Here is an 18,232-nt window from a genome sequence, read left to right as displayed (position 1 = left end):
TGGATGTCTGCTGTCAGCTAGGGATGACTTCTGCAACTCACCTGGAAGAGACCTTGGTGGTAACAGGCTGTGATTCTGTTTGGTGTTTTGATGGATTGTCTCTACTACCAACCACTTTTCCAAAGAACCAAAGTTCTTTGCCATGAAGTTGTGGTGGTTCCCTCTCTGAACCTGTTATGGGCTCTAAATAGCATTGAGAAAAATCGCTGGACCTGTGTTGTGGCCCAGTCTTGTGTCATCTTTCTTCTGTGTGGACAGTCTCTCCAGAAAAACCTTGTGTGCGTGAAGGAGGCTTCCTTCCAGTGAAACCCTGGAAAGAGAGAGGAACTCTCCAAGCCTTGTGTTCCCATGGTTTTCTAACACACTTTAATGGAATGGGCTTTCTGAGAATTTCCCTTGTTTGTGGTACAGTTAAGGTTGTCAGTGCAGCAGTGGTTTTAGGTGATGGGTTCTCAAGTCTGTTACCTTTCTAGACTTAGAGTTGGGTCAGTTTGGAAATAAAAATGATCTCACAATTTAGGAAACAGCAGCTTGGCTGTTTGAACAGTAAAGGTTAGAGCCTTTGGGGAACTGAACTGTCTTGTCTGAAATGCACAGTGCCAGTTTCTGTGACTCTTCTCTGTCATTTCAGTAGCATTTTCTGGAAAGAAATTTGTTTCTCTCAATGGGCTTCAATCCCTTTATTGCATTTTCAAATAAAGACCAAGGAGGTGCAAGAAAACAGTACATGTTCAGCTTGGAGACATAAGTGGTGATACTGAGGCAGGGCACAAAACAGGGAAGGTGGATAGAGGACTTCTGGAATAGTTTGGAGGGAGAGATGACTTTTTTCAAGATTAAACTGCACTTGATGCTGAGAGGAAAAAAACTACAAGAAAACATTAGTTATTCAGCAATAAGGAAATGCATAAGTGGAGGTCCATCCTTTGCACAAAGTGGGTTTACAACATTTTAATCTTCTCTAAGGTAAGTGAAAAGCGGAGAGCTGAGCAGACAACTCTTTTGGAGTCTGTCCTGATAAGCGTTACAGCCCAACAGTGTCAAACCATGAGAATGAACACTTCAGGAAATCAAAAGCATTCAGAAAGACCTTGAGGTTAGAGGACATTGTGTACTGCTCAAAAAAAAAAAAAAAAGACCCAAATACCCATGTCTGTAAGTAAATGTCAGCCAAAACTGAAAGGATGTTAAATTTTCTAAAAATACCTAACGATATTGATGTGCTGTCTTCATAACAGTCTCTTTTTTTCAAATACTTGTCAACTAATCTTGGGGCAGTTTGTCTGTTTGCAGTTTTAGTCTTTATTTAATCTTTGTGCTGTGAATGATGCTCTTACCATGTTTGTTAATGCAGTCTGTGTTTCATGGCACAGAGAAACCAGTCCCATTCCTTGCTAGAAAAATCAAGAAGCTGTACTGCATCCTATGAAGAAAAGTTTTCTGTAAAGTAATACTGAAGCATCCTTTACTGAAACAGAATCTGTTCTAATTCCTTTTGGTAACCATCTGCTTCTTGGCAGGTGGTAGGCTGGGCTACATAGTTATGCATTTTTTTTAAAAAAATACTTTTTTGTTTTTTTCTAAGTGCTCCCACCTTTTGTGACGCTGTTTGCTTTCGGTCTTATTTCCTGCTCTTCAAACAGAGCTCACTGCTCCTTTTTTGTTGAAGTGCCTGCCTTCTCATTCTCGTTTTGCTGTTTTTTCCGGAAAGATAAAATCTTGCCTTTCAAAAACAGTGACGAGAAATTCCTGCTGTCACTAATGTTTTTGTCACCTTCAAGTTCTCGTATTTCGTGTAGTTATAGTGATCATCAACCTCATAAATTTGTGACTGATAAGACACTCTTAGATGTTTGGGTGAAACTGCCCCAGATCTTTCCTCTTGCTGAATGTTAACTGATTGATTGTTTAAGGATGACTTTATCTTGTCCCAGGATAAGTCCTTTGTTAGAACCCGTGTTTGTTGGGTCCTTTCAAAGCACAGTGTTGCAGATGTGTAAGGAAGGTCCACCTTTTCTTGGAAATAGACCTGGATGCTTTCGTGAAAGACTGAAGTCTATTCCTCTGTGCGTGACAGGCCAGAGAATTTAGTGTACACGTGATTTGAGTCAAAACTAGCCAAAAATCCTCACTAACGTCTGCGCCATGTGAAGACTCCGCTTTATGCTGCTGTTCTGCAGTAGGTAATCCAGCCTTCTGGGCTCACTGTGGTCTGAGGAGGAAGGTGTCTCTGCCTTCTCTCCCTGCTGCCATCCACTCTTCCCCTTCCCCTGAGCTGGCTCTGATATTTTTTGGATTGTGCCACTTTAACTCACTAATCTAGTAAAACATCCTGTCCAGCTGCCTTTTTATTTTTCCACTCTTGCCTTTTTCTTTTCTTTTTTTTTTTTTTTTTTCTCTGGGATCAGGAATTAAAATTCACAGAGCAGTCTCATGGGTGAGTGGATGCAGAGGAAGTGATGGCAGTCCAGGGCTGTAAAGTCATGTGGAAGGTTAGGGTGTCCTTCCACAGCCACAGTGAAACCACCTGAGAATTTAAAGGATACTCAGTCATTCCAGACTACATTTCATCTAAAGAAACAAAGCTTTTGTTTAAAAATGCACCTGTTTATTCTGTTAATCTAACCTGTGCAGCTTTGGGTCAAGAAAGATGACTTGACAATTTGCATACTAAAGTGATTAACAATTTAAAATGCTGTAAATGCTTTTGTTTTTCTTGGCTGAGAAGGACTCCTGCCTCACTGTAAAGTTCGCAGTATTTCAGAGGTTCGCTGTGAATCTGTGTTTGGCCCAAATCAAGTTTCAGGAGCAATGCACAGCAGAGATTGATTTGTATCTTCCTTGGAGTTAAGCCTTTTGCACAGTTCACTCCTGAAGTGCTGCGTCAGAAGCTGTGGGCTGAGTCTCTGGGTTTTGGGGACACACTGTGTCCACACTTGAGCGGGTTTTGGAAGACCTGTACTACAGTGCTTCAGTTGCAGGCTTGGCCTGCTTGCTGCCTTTCATTCCCTGTGGCTGGGAAGGCGAGGCTCCCATGGCAGTTTTATTTATTTAGGCTTTGTTTTCCCCTGAAAAGAGGGCTCCAGTGAACTGTATATTTTAAAATCCGGGCGACCTTTGTCTCAAGGGAAGCACAGTGTGGTAACAGCTGACTCCACCAAAGAACTCCAGCACTGGGACCTAGCTTAAGCAGCAAATGTTTGTCTTGAGCAGAAAAGCTCTTCAGGCAGCAGGGCTGTGCTTTTTAATTAAAATAGCTGTTAGCTTGGTCATATGCTCTTACACACTAGCAGAAGGGTTATTTTTCTGCAGAGCTTTAGGCAGGAATTTTCAACGCAGGGAGTTAAGGGTTCGATTCCTATTTAATTAGAGTAATATTTGCTCCCTACCTTGGTTTTCCTTGAAAATCCCAGCCTTAAACTCTGGGCAGATGTGACTTTGCTAAGAAGGGAGGATAAACATCAAAAGGCTAATGTTTAACATTTTTATGCAAGTTCATATGCTCTGGTATTTTGTTTTTTAAGACTTTCTTTGCCAAATACCGCTTCCCTCAGCTTCTGTGTCACAAAATATACTGTAGCAAGTCATGTTAGCTTAGTGTTTGAAAAATTACTGCCTTCCTGGAGTACTTAGACTCAAAATGTGGAGGAACTAATTCTGACAATAGGTGGCTTGGATCATAAACGTTGGACGTGCCAGCCTCCTAAGTCACTGAATATACATCCTTGGTGTTCTCTTGAGGGTGTTGATTATTATGTGACAGCGCTGTTGGGGTTGTACTCCTTCCTGATCCTGGTTGCGTTATCCCAGATGATGTCCAAAGACCTTTGTATTAGCTCAGGGAGGCTTGGTCACACTCCTGTGAGAAGAGCAGTCTTCTTCCCCAGTGGTGTAGCAATGATCAGCTTTCTGGTGCTTTTCCAGGCTTTATTAAAAAGCATAGTGGCCTCTTTGGTACTGCCTGAGATCCGTCTGTGCCAAACTTGACAAGTTGGCTGGTGTCACTACAGTAGTATCTCCAAGAGACAGCTCGGAAAGAGGCCAAGAGGGATTATGATTCTTTTTCTTCCTTCATGTTTGAACTGTCAGATACAAAGGGAGCAGGGGGCACGTGGAAGCCTCTGGAGGTGGCAGCTCTGAGTTTGAGTGTACAAATGGTTTGAAGTATCGGGCACAAACAGACTTTATCCTGGACGTTGTTTGTTTCTCTTGTGGCACTTGGTTCCAGTGTTGTGCAGAGCAGATGGATTTCAGGGGCATTAGAAGTTACACCCTTAGCCGGTATGGATTCTGGAACACCTACCACAACCTCCTGTTTGTTTTGTGCTGCTTTTCATTTCCCAACTGCAAGCCTTGGGTAGGAGGTAGCTGTAATAAAACACCTGAGGTGTTAACAGCTGAACTGATCTGATGACAGAATGACAGCATCCAATTTAGACCACACTGCTGCTTCTTCCCTTGTGTCTTTAGTGGCTTTCCAGGTTGGAAAATACTCTTTGCGATCAAATGTGCCAAAGAAGCTCTTGTGGAGATGTCCTTTTCATGTGTTTGGCACTAAAACAAAATAGGCCAGACCCCTCTGGTGAGGCTGGGTTGGTGGATGTGTGCTGTGAGACCAGACTAATAGGTAACAGTTGTTTTATCTGCAGCTGACTTGTTCCTGGCAGTTTCTGTCCCTTCCCTTGTACTTAGAGTGAGATGATTTGTCTTTGGGTAATTAGTAAAGATGTGTTGCTGAGATAGCTTGAGAATAGGAAGCTTTGATTGTAAGTTTTGGCTCCAACTGTAGATTTTTTTTTTGCCTTGCAGATCTTTTCACTTGTTAGGTATTTCCCTGATTCACTGGGTTTTCCAGAGGAGGTAAACAGAAGGACAAAGCCAAGAGTAGCTTGGTAATGTGTTTTTCCTGTTGTTTACTTCTCTGTCCTGCTGCTGTCCCCAGTCATTTCACCTACTACCACCATATTAAATCAGTCTGTTATTAGCACATCAGTAATAATTTTTAATGAATTGTGTTCTGATAATTTGTATTATTGCCTCTGAAGAGCTCAGTCAGGGCTGCCCTCACTACCCAGTAGTCTGTGGGGAGTAATTTAGGGCAGTATTTAATGGATCAGGCCGTGCATAAGTCTCTTAAAGCCCAGAGTTTTGTATTTGAGGGTTGTAAAATCCCTTGTAAAAGCCCATTAGTTCCACTACATGCTTCCCAGTGTGGTTATGAAATTAAACTCTTTTCTCCACCATATTAGTCTAAAATAAACACAGATGTTTGCTCTCTACAGTTGTAGATTCATCTTCAATTGTTCAAATTCTATATTAAGCTCTTAAATTTATGATATCTTGGATGGTATTTGACATTGCCCAAGATATAATTAGATCTATTAAAAACAAAACCGAAACCCCAACACCTGAGGTTGGGGAACGGCTGCTGCTGCTTTGCTGCTCTGGGAGAAAGATGCTGTGAGATCCTGGGGAAGGAGCATGTTTTTGAGAGTGTGATGCTTCTTACTCCTTCAGAAAAGAAAGGAAAAAATAGTTGGCTTCAGTCCTTTTTTCGGGGGGAACTGCTGTAATACTTAAGAAGGGAAGACCTTTATTAAACACAACACGCAACTGGGGGCACTTCTGGCAGATGTAAACAGTGTAGTCCATGGAATTCTGTGTGTCCCTGAAGCCATCCTTGGAACTGAAGACATCAGTTGTATTCATTGGATTGCCTGCAGTGAGCTGTGGACATGGCTTTGTGGGAGTGTCTGGAGTTTGGATGTGATCTGGATATCACATCTGAGATCCCTTTCAGGTATTACCTGTTTATTGCTCTGGACATTTTGGCCTATATAAAAGTGTTCCCTCCTTCAGAGAAGTTTGAAGTTCTCTGCTTTGAGATACCTTGTGTCAATAAAGCACATTAAATTAATGATCAGGTATTTTCTTTTGTATACTTTGTCACGTGCTGTATCTTCCCAGCAATAACTCTTGTATTATACTTTTTACCAGCTGCCTTTCTCCCTTTGTGGGTAGCAACTGCTTTGTAAGTCTCTTAGAAAAGTCTTCTCTCCATCAGTCTGTCAGACTATGAACTCTACCTCTTTTCAGTGTCTTTACTGAGAGGTGGTGGCTTCAGTACTGCAAAATGTGTTCCAGACTGAAGCAGTGCCATTGCTGTTGCACAAGTGTTTGCATTAGTTATTCTTCCTTGTAGTCAAATGTCTGCTCAGCGATGTTTATTTTGTTGATTAAACCCGTGATTGAGCAGAGATCCCCACTGAATTGTTCCAGGCAAGCTGATGTTTCCTCAAGGAGTGCCTAACCTAAACCTTCTTCAGCAAGTCTGTTTGCCTTTGTATTTTAGTTGGTGTTTGTGCATCAAACCTTGTCTGCTGTTGCACTGCCCAGCAGCCTCTCTTGGTTGAATCTGTCCGAAATCCCCTGGCTTCCTCTTGGGAAACATAAATGCTGTTTTGCAAAAGATACCACTGCCTATTGTTCATCTTCTTCCAGGCCTTTAATTAGATGCTCCTGTACCTGTAAGCATTAAATTTAACTGGGTTATTTCAGTGAATATGGATAATTCTGTGGGTTAAAGATTAAACTGAGTGCTTTTACAAATACATAATTCAAAAACATGGGAGCTAAAGTATTTTTCATAAACACCATTTTATCAGAAGGCCTCATGACTCCATGTGATTTTTTTTTTCCTTTTCTTTTTGCTGAGGAGACTCACACAACAGCATGAGGGGACTGAGCTTTGACCTGACAGATCAATACACATTGGGTTGCGCTGTCAATGCACGTGGGTTTTCTTGTGTTAAAAGAAAACACAAGTTGTCTGCCCCTCCTGGGCAGAGGAATGTCCATCCCTAGCCAGCTGTGTGGTCTGCCAGCTGGCACCCTGAATATACACACGTGTGGTTAGAGAGGAGAAGAAACTGCCTGGTCCTCTGCAGTGTGGCACTGGTGACCTTCTGCCACTATTAGATTTGGTCCTTTATACAAATACTGTTCCTTATCTCTTAGCCCGTTCTTGAGTCTTGATAAGATGCTTCACCTTCTCACTTAGTGGTCCTTTGAAACTTGGAGAAAAAATACAAACAGTTCTAATGAGCCATGCTTTCTTTAGCTACACTGATTGTATTCAAAACTCATACAGCAATCTTTGGAATACTTTGTGAATTAAATTACTCTTTCAGAGGGTTTCTGCCTGTATCTGGTTTATGGTTCCCAGATAGCCCTTTCAGGAGAGCTAGTGAGCTCTTTCCTGTGTCCTGGAGTGCTAGTCTGAGATAAGTGGCAAACTTCCAGTGAGCTGCTGAGGGGATGGGGGCACAAACCTTCTTGAAACTTGATGCTCCTCTTGCAGTGAGTCTCTTAAGATCCTAATGACCAATTTGTGATTCTCACTCAATTATTTTACCAGTATCACTAAACCTATGAGATATTCTGACTTCCAGTTCAGTTTGAGTCTACTGCTGTGGCAGTTGTGATTTTGAGAGAAATGGGTCATTGCTGTCTCCTCCCAGCTCAGTTTTCAACAAACTGATTTTTTTTCAAGGCACAGGAAGGTATTTTGACCCTTTGTCCTACTAAATCTCTTTAGTTATTAAACTGCATTAGATCTGCTCTCAGGAGCTTTAGCCTCTAGTACTCCAGCTGTGCATCAACAGACTTTCCTGCTGGAGAGCTGTTAAGAGGCCAAGAAAACCTTTTCCTTTGCAGAAAGTCTGTTCTGCCAAAGATGAAGGCCTCTGATTGAACTGACTGAAGGTCCTGCATTCACCTGCAGGTTCAATGCAGTTGGAATTGGGGTTTATGTAAACCCTCTATGGTTTGCTGGGATCAACTTTTGAACATTGCTGGTGCTGCTTCTCAGAGCGACTGTTTGGGTTTCTTGTTTGCTCAAGTTTAATGCTCCTCTCTCTCAGTGTAGGATTGTACTCATTTTGTGTACTGCCTTACCTGTATAAATAAGGCTTTATTTTTTTTTTTTTTAACATAAAGACCTGTAAGAGATGGGGCTGGCTGTTTCTCATCAGTGATATCTTGTACAACTGCTTGAGGGGCCTTGAACCACTGCATCCTGTGTCTGCCTAAAGAGAACCTCCTGGAGTTCCTGTTCAGTTCCTGAGGGTCTGAAAATGGGAGTAATCAAAGCAGCAAACGTCTGACTTACTCCATATGGCACTTTTTTTTTTTTTCCAGGGGAAATATGCAGGAAGTAACTTAGTTTCATAGTGGGCAAAAAGTGCTAAGAGTTGATGGCTGTTCCCTTTTTCTACTTCTAGTTTTCAATTTTGAAATACCACACTGACTAGCTGTTTACTTTGTACAAGGTCACTTAGAACCTGAGTCGGCATTTTACTGATTTCCCAGGCTCTGCAAATATCAAGGTCAGGTTAGGTTTTTATTAGCTTCTTGGAGTAATTTGTTTCCTTTCTTGTTGTCTTTTATGTGTTTGTTTCTACACATCCATTAAAATACGGTACAGTTAGTGTATTGCACTTGCCTTTGCTAGTTTACCCTGTATTTACTATGTTTTGTTTAGAAATGTAACGGAAAGTAGCAAGAGCACAAGAAAAGAAATACCTACAGACTTTTGCAGCCAGATGAATTAACTTCAGCTGAAGTGGTTGTGGGGTTATGAAAATGTGTATTACACTGTACAGTTCATACAATTCATAATGGACTTTGCACTTGGAAGTTGAATTTCAGTTCTGTGAGTGAAAGACTTGGTTCTGCCTAAAACTCTTAACAAGCAGAAAAACAGCTTACCAACTACGTGGCTACAAATAAATATACTTAATTTTGTTACAATTAAGTCAAAGCAGCATCCCATAAGTAAACTGTCCTAGAGATCTTTTGTCCATTTGACTTTAAAGCTAGCTAACCTGGCAGAGAGAAGTGTTGTGCAGAGTATTCATTGAGAAGTTTTAGAATTAAATCCTGTTTTATGTCCAGCACTGAAAGAGGCTTCTGCCTGTGCCATAAAAAAAAAATCATTCTGGAATCCCAGACGTTGTTGAAGACATAGGTCACTAACAACAGAAGTGTCAAATCTTTTCTTTGCAGCACCTGCCCAAAGTATTAATCTGTTTCTCTCATTTGAAGTGTCTGCTGTGGGCAAATCAGCCCTTTTGGGAGAATGAGAGTCTGTGGCCATTCCAAAAACCTGTGTTGAAAAATTACAATATTGACCATTAATCCTATGCTGTTAACACCTAAATATTCAAGAATACCACGTAAGCAACCATAACTTATCTGAAAACCCAAACCTCACCAAACCACCCAACCTAAAAAACCCTTTTGTTTTCTCCTTTGAGGACTGTGGGCTACAGAACACATGTCCAAACCGCTCAAGCCCCACTTCAGCAATAAAGTTCAAGCATTTTCAGCCAATTCACCGGCTCCAGTTAAGAAATGTGACCATCTTGGGCTTTAGCCTGGGATTTGTAGTATTTCAAAACATAATTCCAAAATCTTTCAAAAGACTCTTGCCCTTACATTGCCTGATGGTGGTGAGCCTGAGTTTTGTACATTTATTAATGTGGTTAGATTGATATGCTTTACTTGCCTTATGTTGCTTTTAATTCATGTGTTTTTGTCCAGAAACTGAGTCTTTATTTCAATTATAACTTCAGTAAAGAATAAGATCTCTTCTTTAAAATACTCAGTAGTAAAATACAGTAGTTAATAGCTCATTTATGCCTCTTAATATATTGAATTGAATTTCCTCTGTTTTTAAAACAAACTGCATTAAGCTGGAGCTCTGTTTGATTCAGATTCATAATTAAACACAAATATGATTGTGATCTGGTAGCTGCAAAAGGAGCATTAGAAACACAGAGGAGCTAAGTGAGGATCACAATCAAGGAGCTCAGATGTGGTTTGTTTTTTAAATACGATTGAATTGCTTGAAGAAGTTTAAGCTCTGCTTTTTAATTCTCTTGTGGAAACGCTGATAGACCTTTTAGAAGTTCCTTTTAGTTTGGGGCTGAGTAGCCTAGGACATGGGGTTATTGCAAGGACATCAGTGATGTCACTTGGTACTGTCCTTTCTAGAAGTGGAGAAATAAAGTACTTTTACTAGTATTTTCTAAGTACTGGTAAAAAAAATACTAAAAAAGGTCCTAAGTTGATACTACTAGTAACACTTGGAATGGAAATGGATAGTCAAAATGGGATGGTAAGTCAAAAACGAAGCCTGATAGTGTGTATGGGGGAGTAGTTTGTCCATCTTGCTTTAACAAAACCCGAAAAGCCAAAACTCACATACCCACACTCAATTGCCCTCCCCAAAAGTCCATAAAAGGTTATATTTCAGGACTTCTATTCAGCCAGTCACAAGACAAGTGATTTTTTTTTTTTTTTGAGAAGCATTACAGTCTGGAGTGGTGTGGCAACTTCAGCACCGAGACCCTCTTCATGCTTTAGTGACAGCAGTTTGAATTGGCTGCAGCTAAAAGGAGGACGCAAAGGCTGCAAGGGTGCTGACGGCTGTGCTAAGGATGAGTGTTTGTCAGAGAGTGTGTCCTTTGATCTGGGTTGGGCCCCCTCCAAGAAAAGAAGGAAAATCACTTTTATAATAAGCAAATAACGTCTTGATTATTTTTATTTTTTTTTTAAGAGGAAGTCAGTTGTGTTGAGTTGCGAGATGCGCGCGACTGCGAGGAACCGGCCCCAGCCAACTGACTCTTTTCAGTCTGGCCACTGATAAGCCAACACTGAAAGGCCATAAACAAACCACTTCTAGTATGACAAATGCACGGTTTGTTTGTTCATAATGCAGGGAGGTGTTTTACAGATAATGATACCCAGTGTTAGATTCCCCCCCGCCCCGTTTTACTAAGCAAACTGGGATTTGAAGATTAATTCTGAAAACTCTATAGTAATTATTATTACTGTTAAAATTTTATTATGGTTTTAAAAGTGATGGAATTCTTGATTTGAAGTAATCCTACTGGTGAAAGGAACAGAGGCACAGAACACAGTCAGTTGTGCAACTCATTTTTTTAATAATAATTGTATTTCTTTGTCACTGAGCGGAAAAAAAAATCCAGGTCTCACAGGATCAAAGGCAAAGATTTATTTAAGTACTTTGAAAACAAATCATGATATGAGTATAGTAGGTGGAGATGGTTAAGACTGAACATTTTTAGATTCCTGCCAACAATAAATGTTTCAGTTCTGTGCATTGGAAGAGGGTGTGTCTTGTGTCTTGCCTCATTATTTCTGGGCCATTAATAAACAAGGTGACTTAAGCAACATCTAATAATTATTTCTGAATTGGTAAACCTGAATAGACTGGAGCCCGGGCAGGGGAGACCTATGACATGCTCTTGAATTTCTTATTCTTGGAATACAGGGGGAATTCCAGGCAATTGTAAATGTGCAGCTGATAGAGCAGCTGGAGAAGAGAAATGGGAGGATCTTGGTGGTAGCAGCACATTTACTAAAGAGACTTGGCCCAAATAATGGAAAGCTGCTGCAAACTGGTGAGGGAGGCGATGGTGTCAGCTGGAGGAGGGGGAAGGTCATCAAACAAATCAAATCTTACTCTCTGATAAAGGACCTTCCTCTGGGGCTGTGTGCATTGCATGAGTGTTTTAGGAAGGACAGTAAAAGCAAGTTATCAAGAAGCGTGGTAAAAAAACCCAACAAGCTTTCAGTGCTAGGGAATTCTTAATGTAACTGAAAGGGGAGAAATAGTTTATCAAGCAGGAGATTGTTGACTGTGACCATAGTCTGTGGTTGCACATGTGCACCCATATGCCAGCCTGGGAAGAAATGAGCTGATGCTGAGCCATGAGGTTTTATCTGTTCAAGGAACTCAAAATAAGAATGAATGATTTGAAACTTCACCTAAACAATTTTGGCTTCAAAGTAAACCACGCAATTGTAATCAGGAAGCTGAATAACTGTTAAAACAAAATATTGGTGCAAGTGGTAGGTTCTCCAGATTTTGATGTCAAAGCAAGATGGATTTTGGCAAATAAATACTTTATGCAGAGCTTTCTATATATGTGTCTGTAAAATTCAGTATCCCTTGAAAACTATTCTGTACTTAGTGGTCCATTGGTCCTTTTCCTTAAATCTCCCTGAGAGTGTACATTTGTTTTCTTCTCTCTAATATCTCCAGTCATAAAAATATTTTTAGAGTAATTATTTTGTTTCTGAATAAAAAGAAAGCAAAAAACCTCTCAACAACCAAGAAACCCCCAAGTATTTGTGGTGGAAAAATTCCTACGTGGGGGAAGAAAAATGAGTATTTTAGGTAGGCGAGTGTCAAAAATTTTATTCTTCCTCAAGTAATCTTCATTGAATAATTACATAGGAAAAAATTAGGTTCTCCTGACAAGAGTTCCTTTGCTGCTGGTCTGTTGACACTGCTTTGACAAGATTTTCTTGGGAGGCCATCTTCTCTCTTAGTCCCTCTGGCTGCACTGCTGGCAGACCTTCATTCTTTCTGTTTCTCACCTCCTTGCAGATATATCTTCATACAGTGCAGGCTGCCTGCTGGCTCCCAAACTGTGCCTTTTCGAAGTTATTTGCAGTTCAGCTCCTACTTTGGGGTCACTTAGGGATGCTAGTTGCCTTTGCCTAATTTGACGACAGTGTTATTGGAAGTTCTCGTGCTCAAAAATCCTGGAGTTAAGAAGTGAGACTCAAACTCGACTGCAGCGATTCCCTCGGTAACGTTGTCCGTGCAGGAATCTCCTTGAATCTGAGTGTCTCAACTTACATTGAACTTGTCTGTTTCTGTGCATCAGGCCAGTTCTGCACTGAGGACGTGGATGAATGCCAGCTCCAGCCCAATGCCTGTCAGAATGGAGGCACCTGCACCAACCACAACGGGGGCTATGCCTGTGTCTGCGTCAACGGCTGGAGCGGGGACGACTGCAGCAAGAACATCGATGACTGCTTCACTGCCTCCTGTGCCAACGGCTCCACCTGCATTGACCGGGTGGCTTCTTTCTCCTGCATTTGTCCAGAGGGAAAGGCAGGTAAGCACGGAAAACTTGCATAAATCTGGTACTTAACAGAAGGTGCTGAAGTTTATGCGTTTGTTTGAAGCGATGTGTTTATTTTAACGCGCTTTGAGACCAAACCAGGAAGAACGAAAGGAAACTTTCCGTGCTGTCCATGAGCAAAGACCTGTTAAACCCCTGTAGCTTGGGACAAAGTAGTATTTGTATTAGGCTAGAAGACAAAGTTATTATGGTTTAGATTGCAAGGAAAACAGATCTTTTTCTAGCCTTTAGCAGAACCTGTATTTACCTGAGCAGTTGTGCGTGAGGGTGACTTGCTCTGTGCCACTTATGGTAACTGTATGAGTCTAGAAGGCAAACTTAGGTATTTTTGTGTGAGTGTGTGAGGATGTAGGCGTCTTCACTGATGTGGTGGAAAATTTGCTGGCTTAGGTTACGTAAAAATATGTTTCCTAACTACTACCTGGAAATACAAGTGATCAGCATATCTGAATTGAGAAAGCAAGCTTCATGTGCACCTATGTTTTCAGCTGTCAGAAAAATTATCATGCTGGTTACAGAGAAGAGTTATTTAAGTGCTGCAAGGAAGACATTTTGGTAATGGTCAGACATCTCACTGCTCCAGAAGTGCTGGAGACACCTTTAAAGTCACAGAATCTGTATTTAAATATAACATTTTATAAGTGTGTGGTGAAGTCCCCATGGTAGTCTATAGGCTGAAGCCTGTAAGATATTGCCTAAGCCTCTATCTGTGAGAGTCTCTATGTGAAATATCAGGACAGAGTATATGACTGTGACATACAGTGTGACTGGTGTATCTCACTTTATTAATAAACTCTTGGATACTTCTCCAGGTCTCCTGTGCCACTTGGATGATGCCTGTGTTAGCAATCCGTGCCAGAAAGGTGCCCTGTGTGACACCAATCCTGTGAATGGAAACTACATCTGCACCTGTCCTCAAGGCCATAAGGGAGCAGACTGCACTGAGGATGTGGATGAATGTGCAATGGGTGAGTTTGCTCTGTGTGAGAACCCACACAGGGAGCTGAGTCGTTTGCTTTATGAACTAACAGAGGAGCAAGAATAGACATTTTCTCATAGCTTCTCGACATAAATGTGACTCCTTTCTTGCTCTCTACCTTTCATTTCAGTGTCTTTAGATGAGTTTTAAATCTTGTGTGAGACTTAGAGCAGAAGGCTGAGTCAAAATAGTTGTCCATATCTGAACTGTTAGCCTCTGGAATATGAAAAGCAATGAGATGCTTAACCATTCTTCATTGTGCAAGAGGGCTTTAGCATTGTGAGAGGAGTGCATGCAAACAGGTGTGATAATTAAACTGCAGGATACAATGAAAGCACCACAGTTCATGTGGGAGCTGTTGTAGCTACAGCCTTGACAGAAATATGTCAGGGCTGTTTGACAGCCAGAACATGGCTGGATCTTTTGAGTGCCTTCCAAGACTGGTGACCACGAGGGCTTTTAAAGCTGTAGTTCTCTGATAGCATGCTGTTGTGTGGTTTTGAGGATTGACTGGACTCTTACAGACTTACTTACAGTTTTGTGAGTGCTTGTTCATGCTTCCAGACTGTGATGTGTGAAGGTAATACCTAACCAGCACTCATGCAAGTGCTGGAAAGAATCACTTCTTTGAATTTTGTTCTTTAGTCTGCCTTGGACAAGAGTGCAGTTTCTTTTTGAAAACATGCAGTGGACAAGTTTGCTGGTTTTGTGGCCATAGTGGTATCTTTTCTACCTTGGGAGTAAATGGAAAAGATGACCTAGAGAAAAAGGCCTTGAAAGCATCATTAATTCTCTAAACCCTGCTAGTTGATGCTCCTGTCTTGAGAACTGTCATTAGTAATATGGATTAGAGTTGCTCTTTTGGTCCATTGGTAGTGACAACAATCCTTCTGACAGGAAAGTAACTGGTACATGTTTTTGTGAGTCGCAGTGGCCTTTCCCCAGGAGGATGAACAGTCTTTCCCTTGTATTACTTGATAGAAAGGAATGACCACTGGAAAAGACCATGACTAATAAAGAATGCTGTGGCTTTCCCACTATGAGGAGAGGTTTTGACACACACGTTTATGTATCCTTCTTGCAGCAAACAGCAATCCATGTGAACATGCTGGAAAATGCGTCAACACAGAAGGCTCTTTCCACTGTGAGTGTTTGAAGGGGTACACAGGACCTCGCTGTGAAATGGACATCAATGAATGCCACTCAAATCCGTGCCAAAACGATGCCACCTGCCTGGATAAAATCGGAGGATTCACGTGTCTCTGTATGCCAGGTGAGGGGAGTTTCTGACCAAGATGGGGCCCCCAGCAAAGGAAGAAAGCAGAAGGCAGAGCACAGCGAGGGTTGCCAGCTCTGCTCTGCTGAGGTGGAACACAAAGCTGCAAAGGGGTGAGGCTAAAATGAAACAGTGAGAGAGAGCCTGCTGTGGCAGCACCAGCCAGGAGGACTTGGCATTTGTGTGTGGGAGGGAGAAAGCAATTAGAGGACTGAGAAAGAAACCAATCTCTACATTAGCAAAGGAAGTTAGCTTTCTGAGCTGGAGTATGTGAGAACATATTTGTTACTGTACCTGCTTAAGTGCATGTGCAGAAACTTACCTTTGTGAAAGCAAAGCAGGTGCAAACTTGAAAGGAGTGACTGTGCTTTAAGGTATGCATGTGATGATCTAGGATAATAGTGTTTGGGTTATTTGCTTAAAATACCCCAAATGATGTAAGCTCCTGGTGACCTGAGGAAATAACCGCAAAGAAAGTTACCTGATTGATGAAATCGTGCTTGTAAAATTGGTATGGCCAGCATACCAGTGACCAATGTAGTCTGCTATTTTGCTCTCTGATAGAAAGTGGTTAAAAAAAGGAAAAGAATGCAAGTTGACCGTTGCGCATTCTTATAAAATACAGTGAAAGAATTGTGACCCCTGCAGGTGATCAGCTGATACCATGGCAACTACAATGAGTTTTTATTAATATATAATCTGTTTTGAAGGGTGGAACTCTAGTCATAAGTATTTCACCTTTCTTAAAGTTTTTCTTGTACCCTGCCATTAGCTAAAAATCCTTGAGCTAAAATAATCTGCTGTGTTTGTTTTTTTACCTTTTACCTTATATTGGTATAAGGTAATATATTATTGATATATAGAGAGATATATATTATTGATATCTTTCAAAGTATTAAAACATAACACCTTCTCCTCAAGTGGAAGAAAACATTAGATGTGAATTCACCACAAACTTCTGTTGCCATTGATTAAGTGAACATCTTCTGCAACAGTGAAAAATACACTTCAACATCCTTTTGTAACCTCTGGTGCAATGATTTAACCTCTGGTATATGTTCTTACCTCATAGGTTCTGTCCAAACTGCAAACTTTCAATGAAATTAGGGTTAGACTGTCAGCACTAGTAAAAGAGGCACTTTCAAGGGCACTTTCTAGGACTTTCACTCACATCTTCTGTCACCTCTTCCAATTTTTTCAATTTTTTTAACAGGTTTTAAAGGTGTTCACTGTGAAGAAGATATTGATGAGTGTCTAAGTAATCCCTGTGTGAACAATGGAGAGTGTCTCGATAAAGTCAACCGCTTCCAGTGTGTCTGTCCTCCTGGTAAGTTCTTACTTCTGGAAGCTTTTCCTGCTTCACCCTACCAAGAACTGCACAGATGTTTTAAGTGATAACGTTTCTTGTGAGGTTCTGTTGTCTTAGGGCACCAGCATCTGTTTGAATGAGTGAGTTGCAATGGCTAGTAAATAAGAATAGTGATGTATTGGTTGCAATAATATTGTGCCTGTAATTGGGTTAAGTGTTGAGAAATATACAGTTGGACACTCATCTAAAAGAGTAGTTGGCAACGTGAACTTCTGTTGTTGTGGAAACCGTAGTGAGATTCTCAACACATTTTAAGGATCAGCCCCTCTGCATGCTTTTTGTCTTCTGAGATTTTTAGGCAGAAGGCAGTTTTACATCACTATGGTTTATGCCGCTTGCATGAGGAGGGAATGGATTGGGCTCCACTAGAAAAGGAAAAATGATGAGCTGAGGGATCCATGTTAGGTGTAGGGTGAACATCACTTGTTTTCTTGATGGCTTACAAAAAGTTTTAAGTTCAGAATATATATGACAAAAGCCTATTCTGTATCCCTTCTTATTGGCTAGTGATGTTCTGGGTCCTCCTTTGGTTCCTTCCTCCAAGAAGCATTCCTGAAGGTTTTAATTTTTTTCTTGAAGTGCCTAAGGGTCTGCATCATCTGACATAACCTGTTGATACTTTGTTAACTAATTCAAGAAGTGTATTGAAAGTCCCAGTGCTATATCGTACCACATTCCATACAGCTGTGGTAATTCTGGTCTGAAGGCTCTAGTGATGTATGCACTGTTGTTTTATTTTTAGCTGCTTGCTTTGATTACTTGAAGGTTTTTTATTGGTGGGCTCTCAGTTTTACAGGCAGGGCATACTGTCCAGTGGTGGACACCACTTGTGCTCCATCTGCTTTATTTCTGTTTGACTTGGCTGTCTCAGTTTGCAAGATGGGGCTCCTTTGACCTGGGGGACAGAAACTACAGTTTGGCTGGTGGTTTGGATGAGGAACCAATCCACCAGGGCGTGGTGTGTGTGCTTAATGATGCAATTGAATTTAGATTTGCTGAGCTTATGTTTGAGTGGTTTTAAGGATTAGCTAACAAATAATTCCTGACGGTGCAGTTGTCTAGATGAACTACTTCAAATGACTTCCTGGATTTTCATCTTCTTTTCTGCCTTTCAGGATTCAGTGGTGCCGTGTGTCAGATTGATATAGATGATTGCTCCAGCACGCCGTGTCTCAATGGAGCCAAATGTATCGACCATCCCAATGGCTACGAGTGCCAGTGTGCCACAGGTTAGTCTTGTGTTCAGAGCCCCTGGACTGGAGATCGCACGTAACCTAAATACGTAAAGGGGTGGCCCAAGTGTCAGCACTTTTTCTTTCTTTCTCTGAAATACTGGTTGGTTGTTGTGAAGCCTTGTCTGCTCCTTTGCACAGAGAAAAGTATTTAAGTACAGGAAGCTTTTTACTTGTGATAGTTAAGTTCTCAGTCAATGAGAGTTCTGGCCTCCCTCTTTCAGCCTCATCTTTTGCTTCCCAGAAGATGACAACTTCTTCTGTATTTACTATGGAATCCACATAAAGAAAAGCAGTGCTGTGAAGCCTTTTATTTGTTGTTTACCTTTCTTTCTTCCAAGTCAGATTATA

General features: G+C 41.2%; 1 protein-coding gene across 3 annotated transcripts in view; it reads left to right on the top strand.

Annotated features, from left to right (window-relative positions):
* NOTCH2 (notch receptor 2) overlaps positions 1-18,232 on the top strand; it is an 85,188-nt gene that overhangs the window by 28,654 nt on the left and 38,302 nt on the right. For all 3 annotated transcript variants that reach the window (XM_064664371.1, XM_064664372.1, XM_064664373.1), the window contains exons 6-10: positions 12,765-12,998; positions 13,838-13,993; positions 15,089-15,277; positions 16,494-16,607; positions 17,765-17,878. In XM_064664371.1, coding sequence (XP_064520441.1) covers positions 12,765-12,998; positions 13,838-13,993; positions 15,089-15,277; positions 16,494-16,607; positions 17,765-17,878 — 807 coding nt within the window. The remainder of the gene's footprint in view (positions 1-12,764; positions 12,999-13,837; positions 13,994-15,088; positions 15,278-16,493; positions 16,608-17,764; positions 17,879-18,232) is intronic.

This window comes from Pseudopipra pipra, chromosome 9 (assembly GCF_036250125.1).
Source record: "Pseudopipra pipra isolate bDixPip1 chromosome 9, bDixPip1.hap1, whole genome shotgun sequence".
NCBI classification, from domain to species: Eukaryota; Metazoa; Chordata; class Aves; order Passeriformes; family Pipridae; genus Pseudopipra; species Pseudopipra pipra.
The sequence above is the reverse complement of the archived record's forward strand: the minus strand, read 5'-3'. Positions and strand labels throughout refer to the sequence as shown.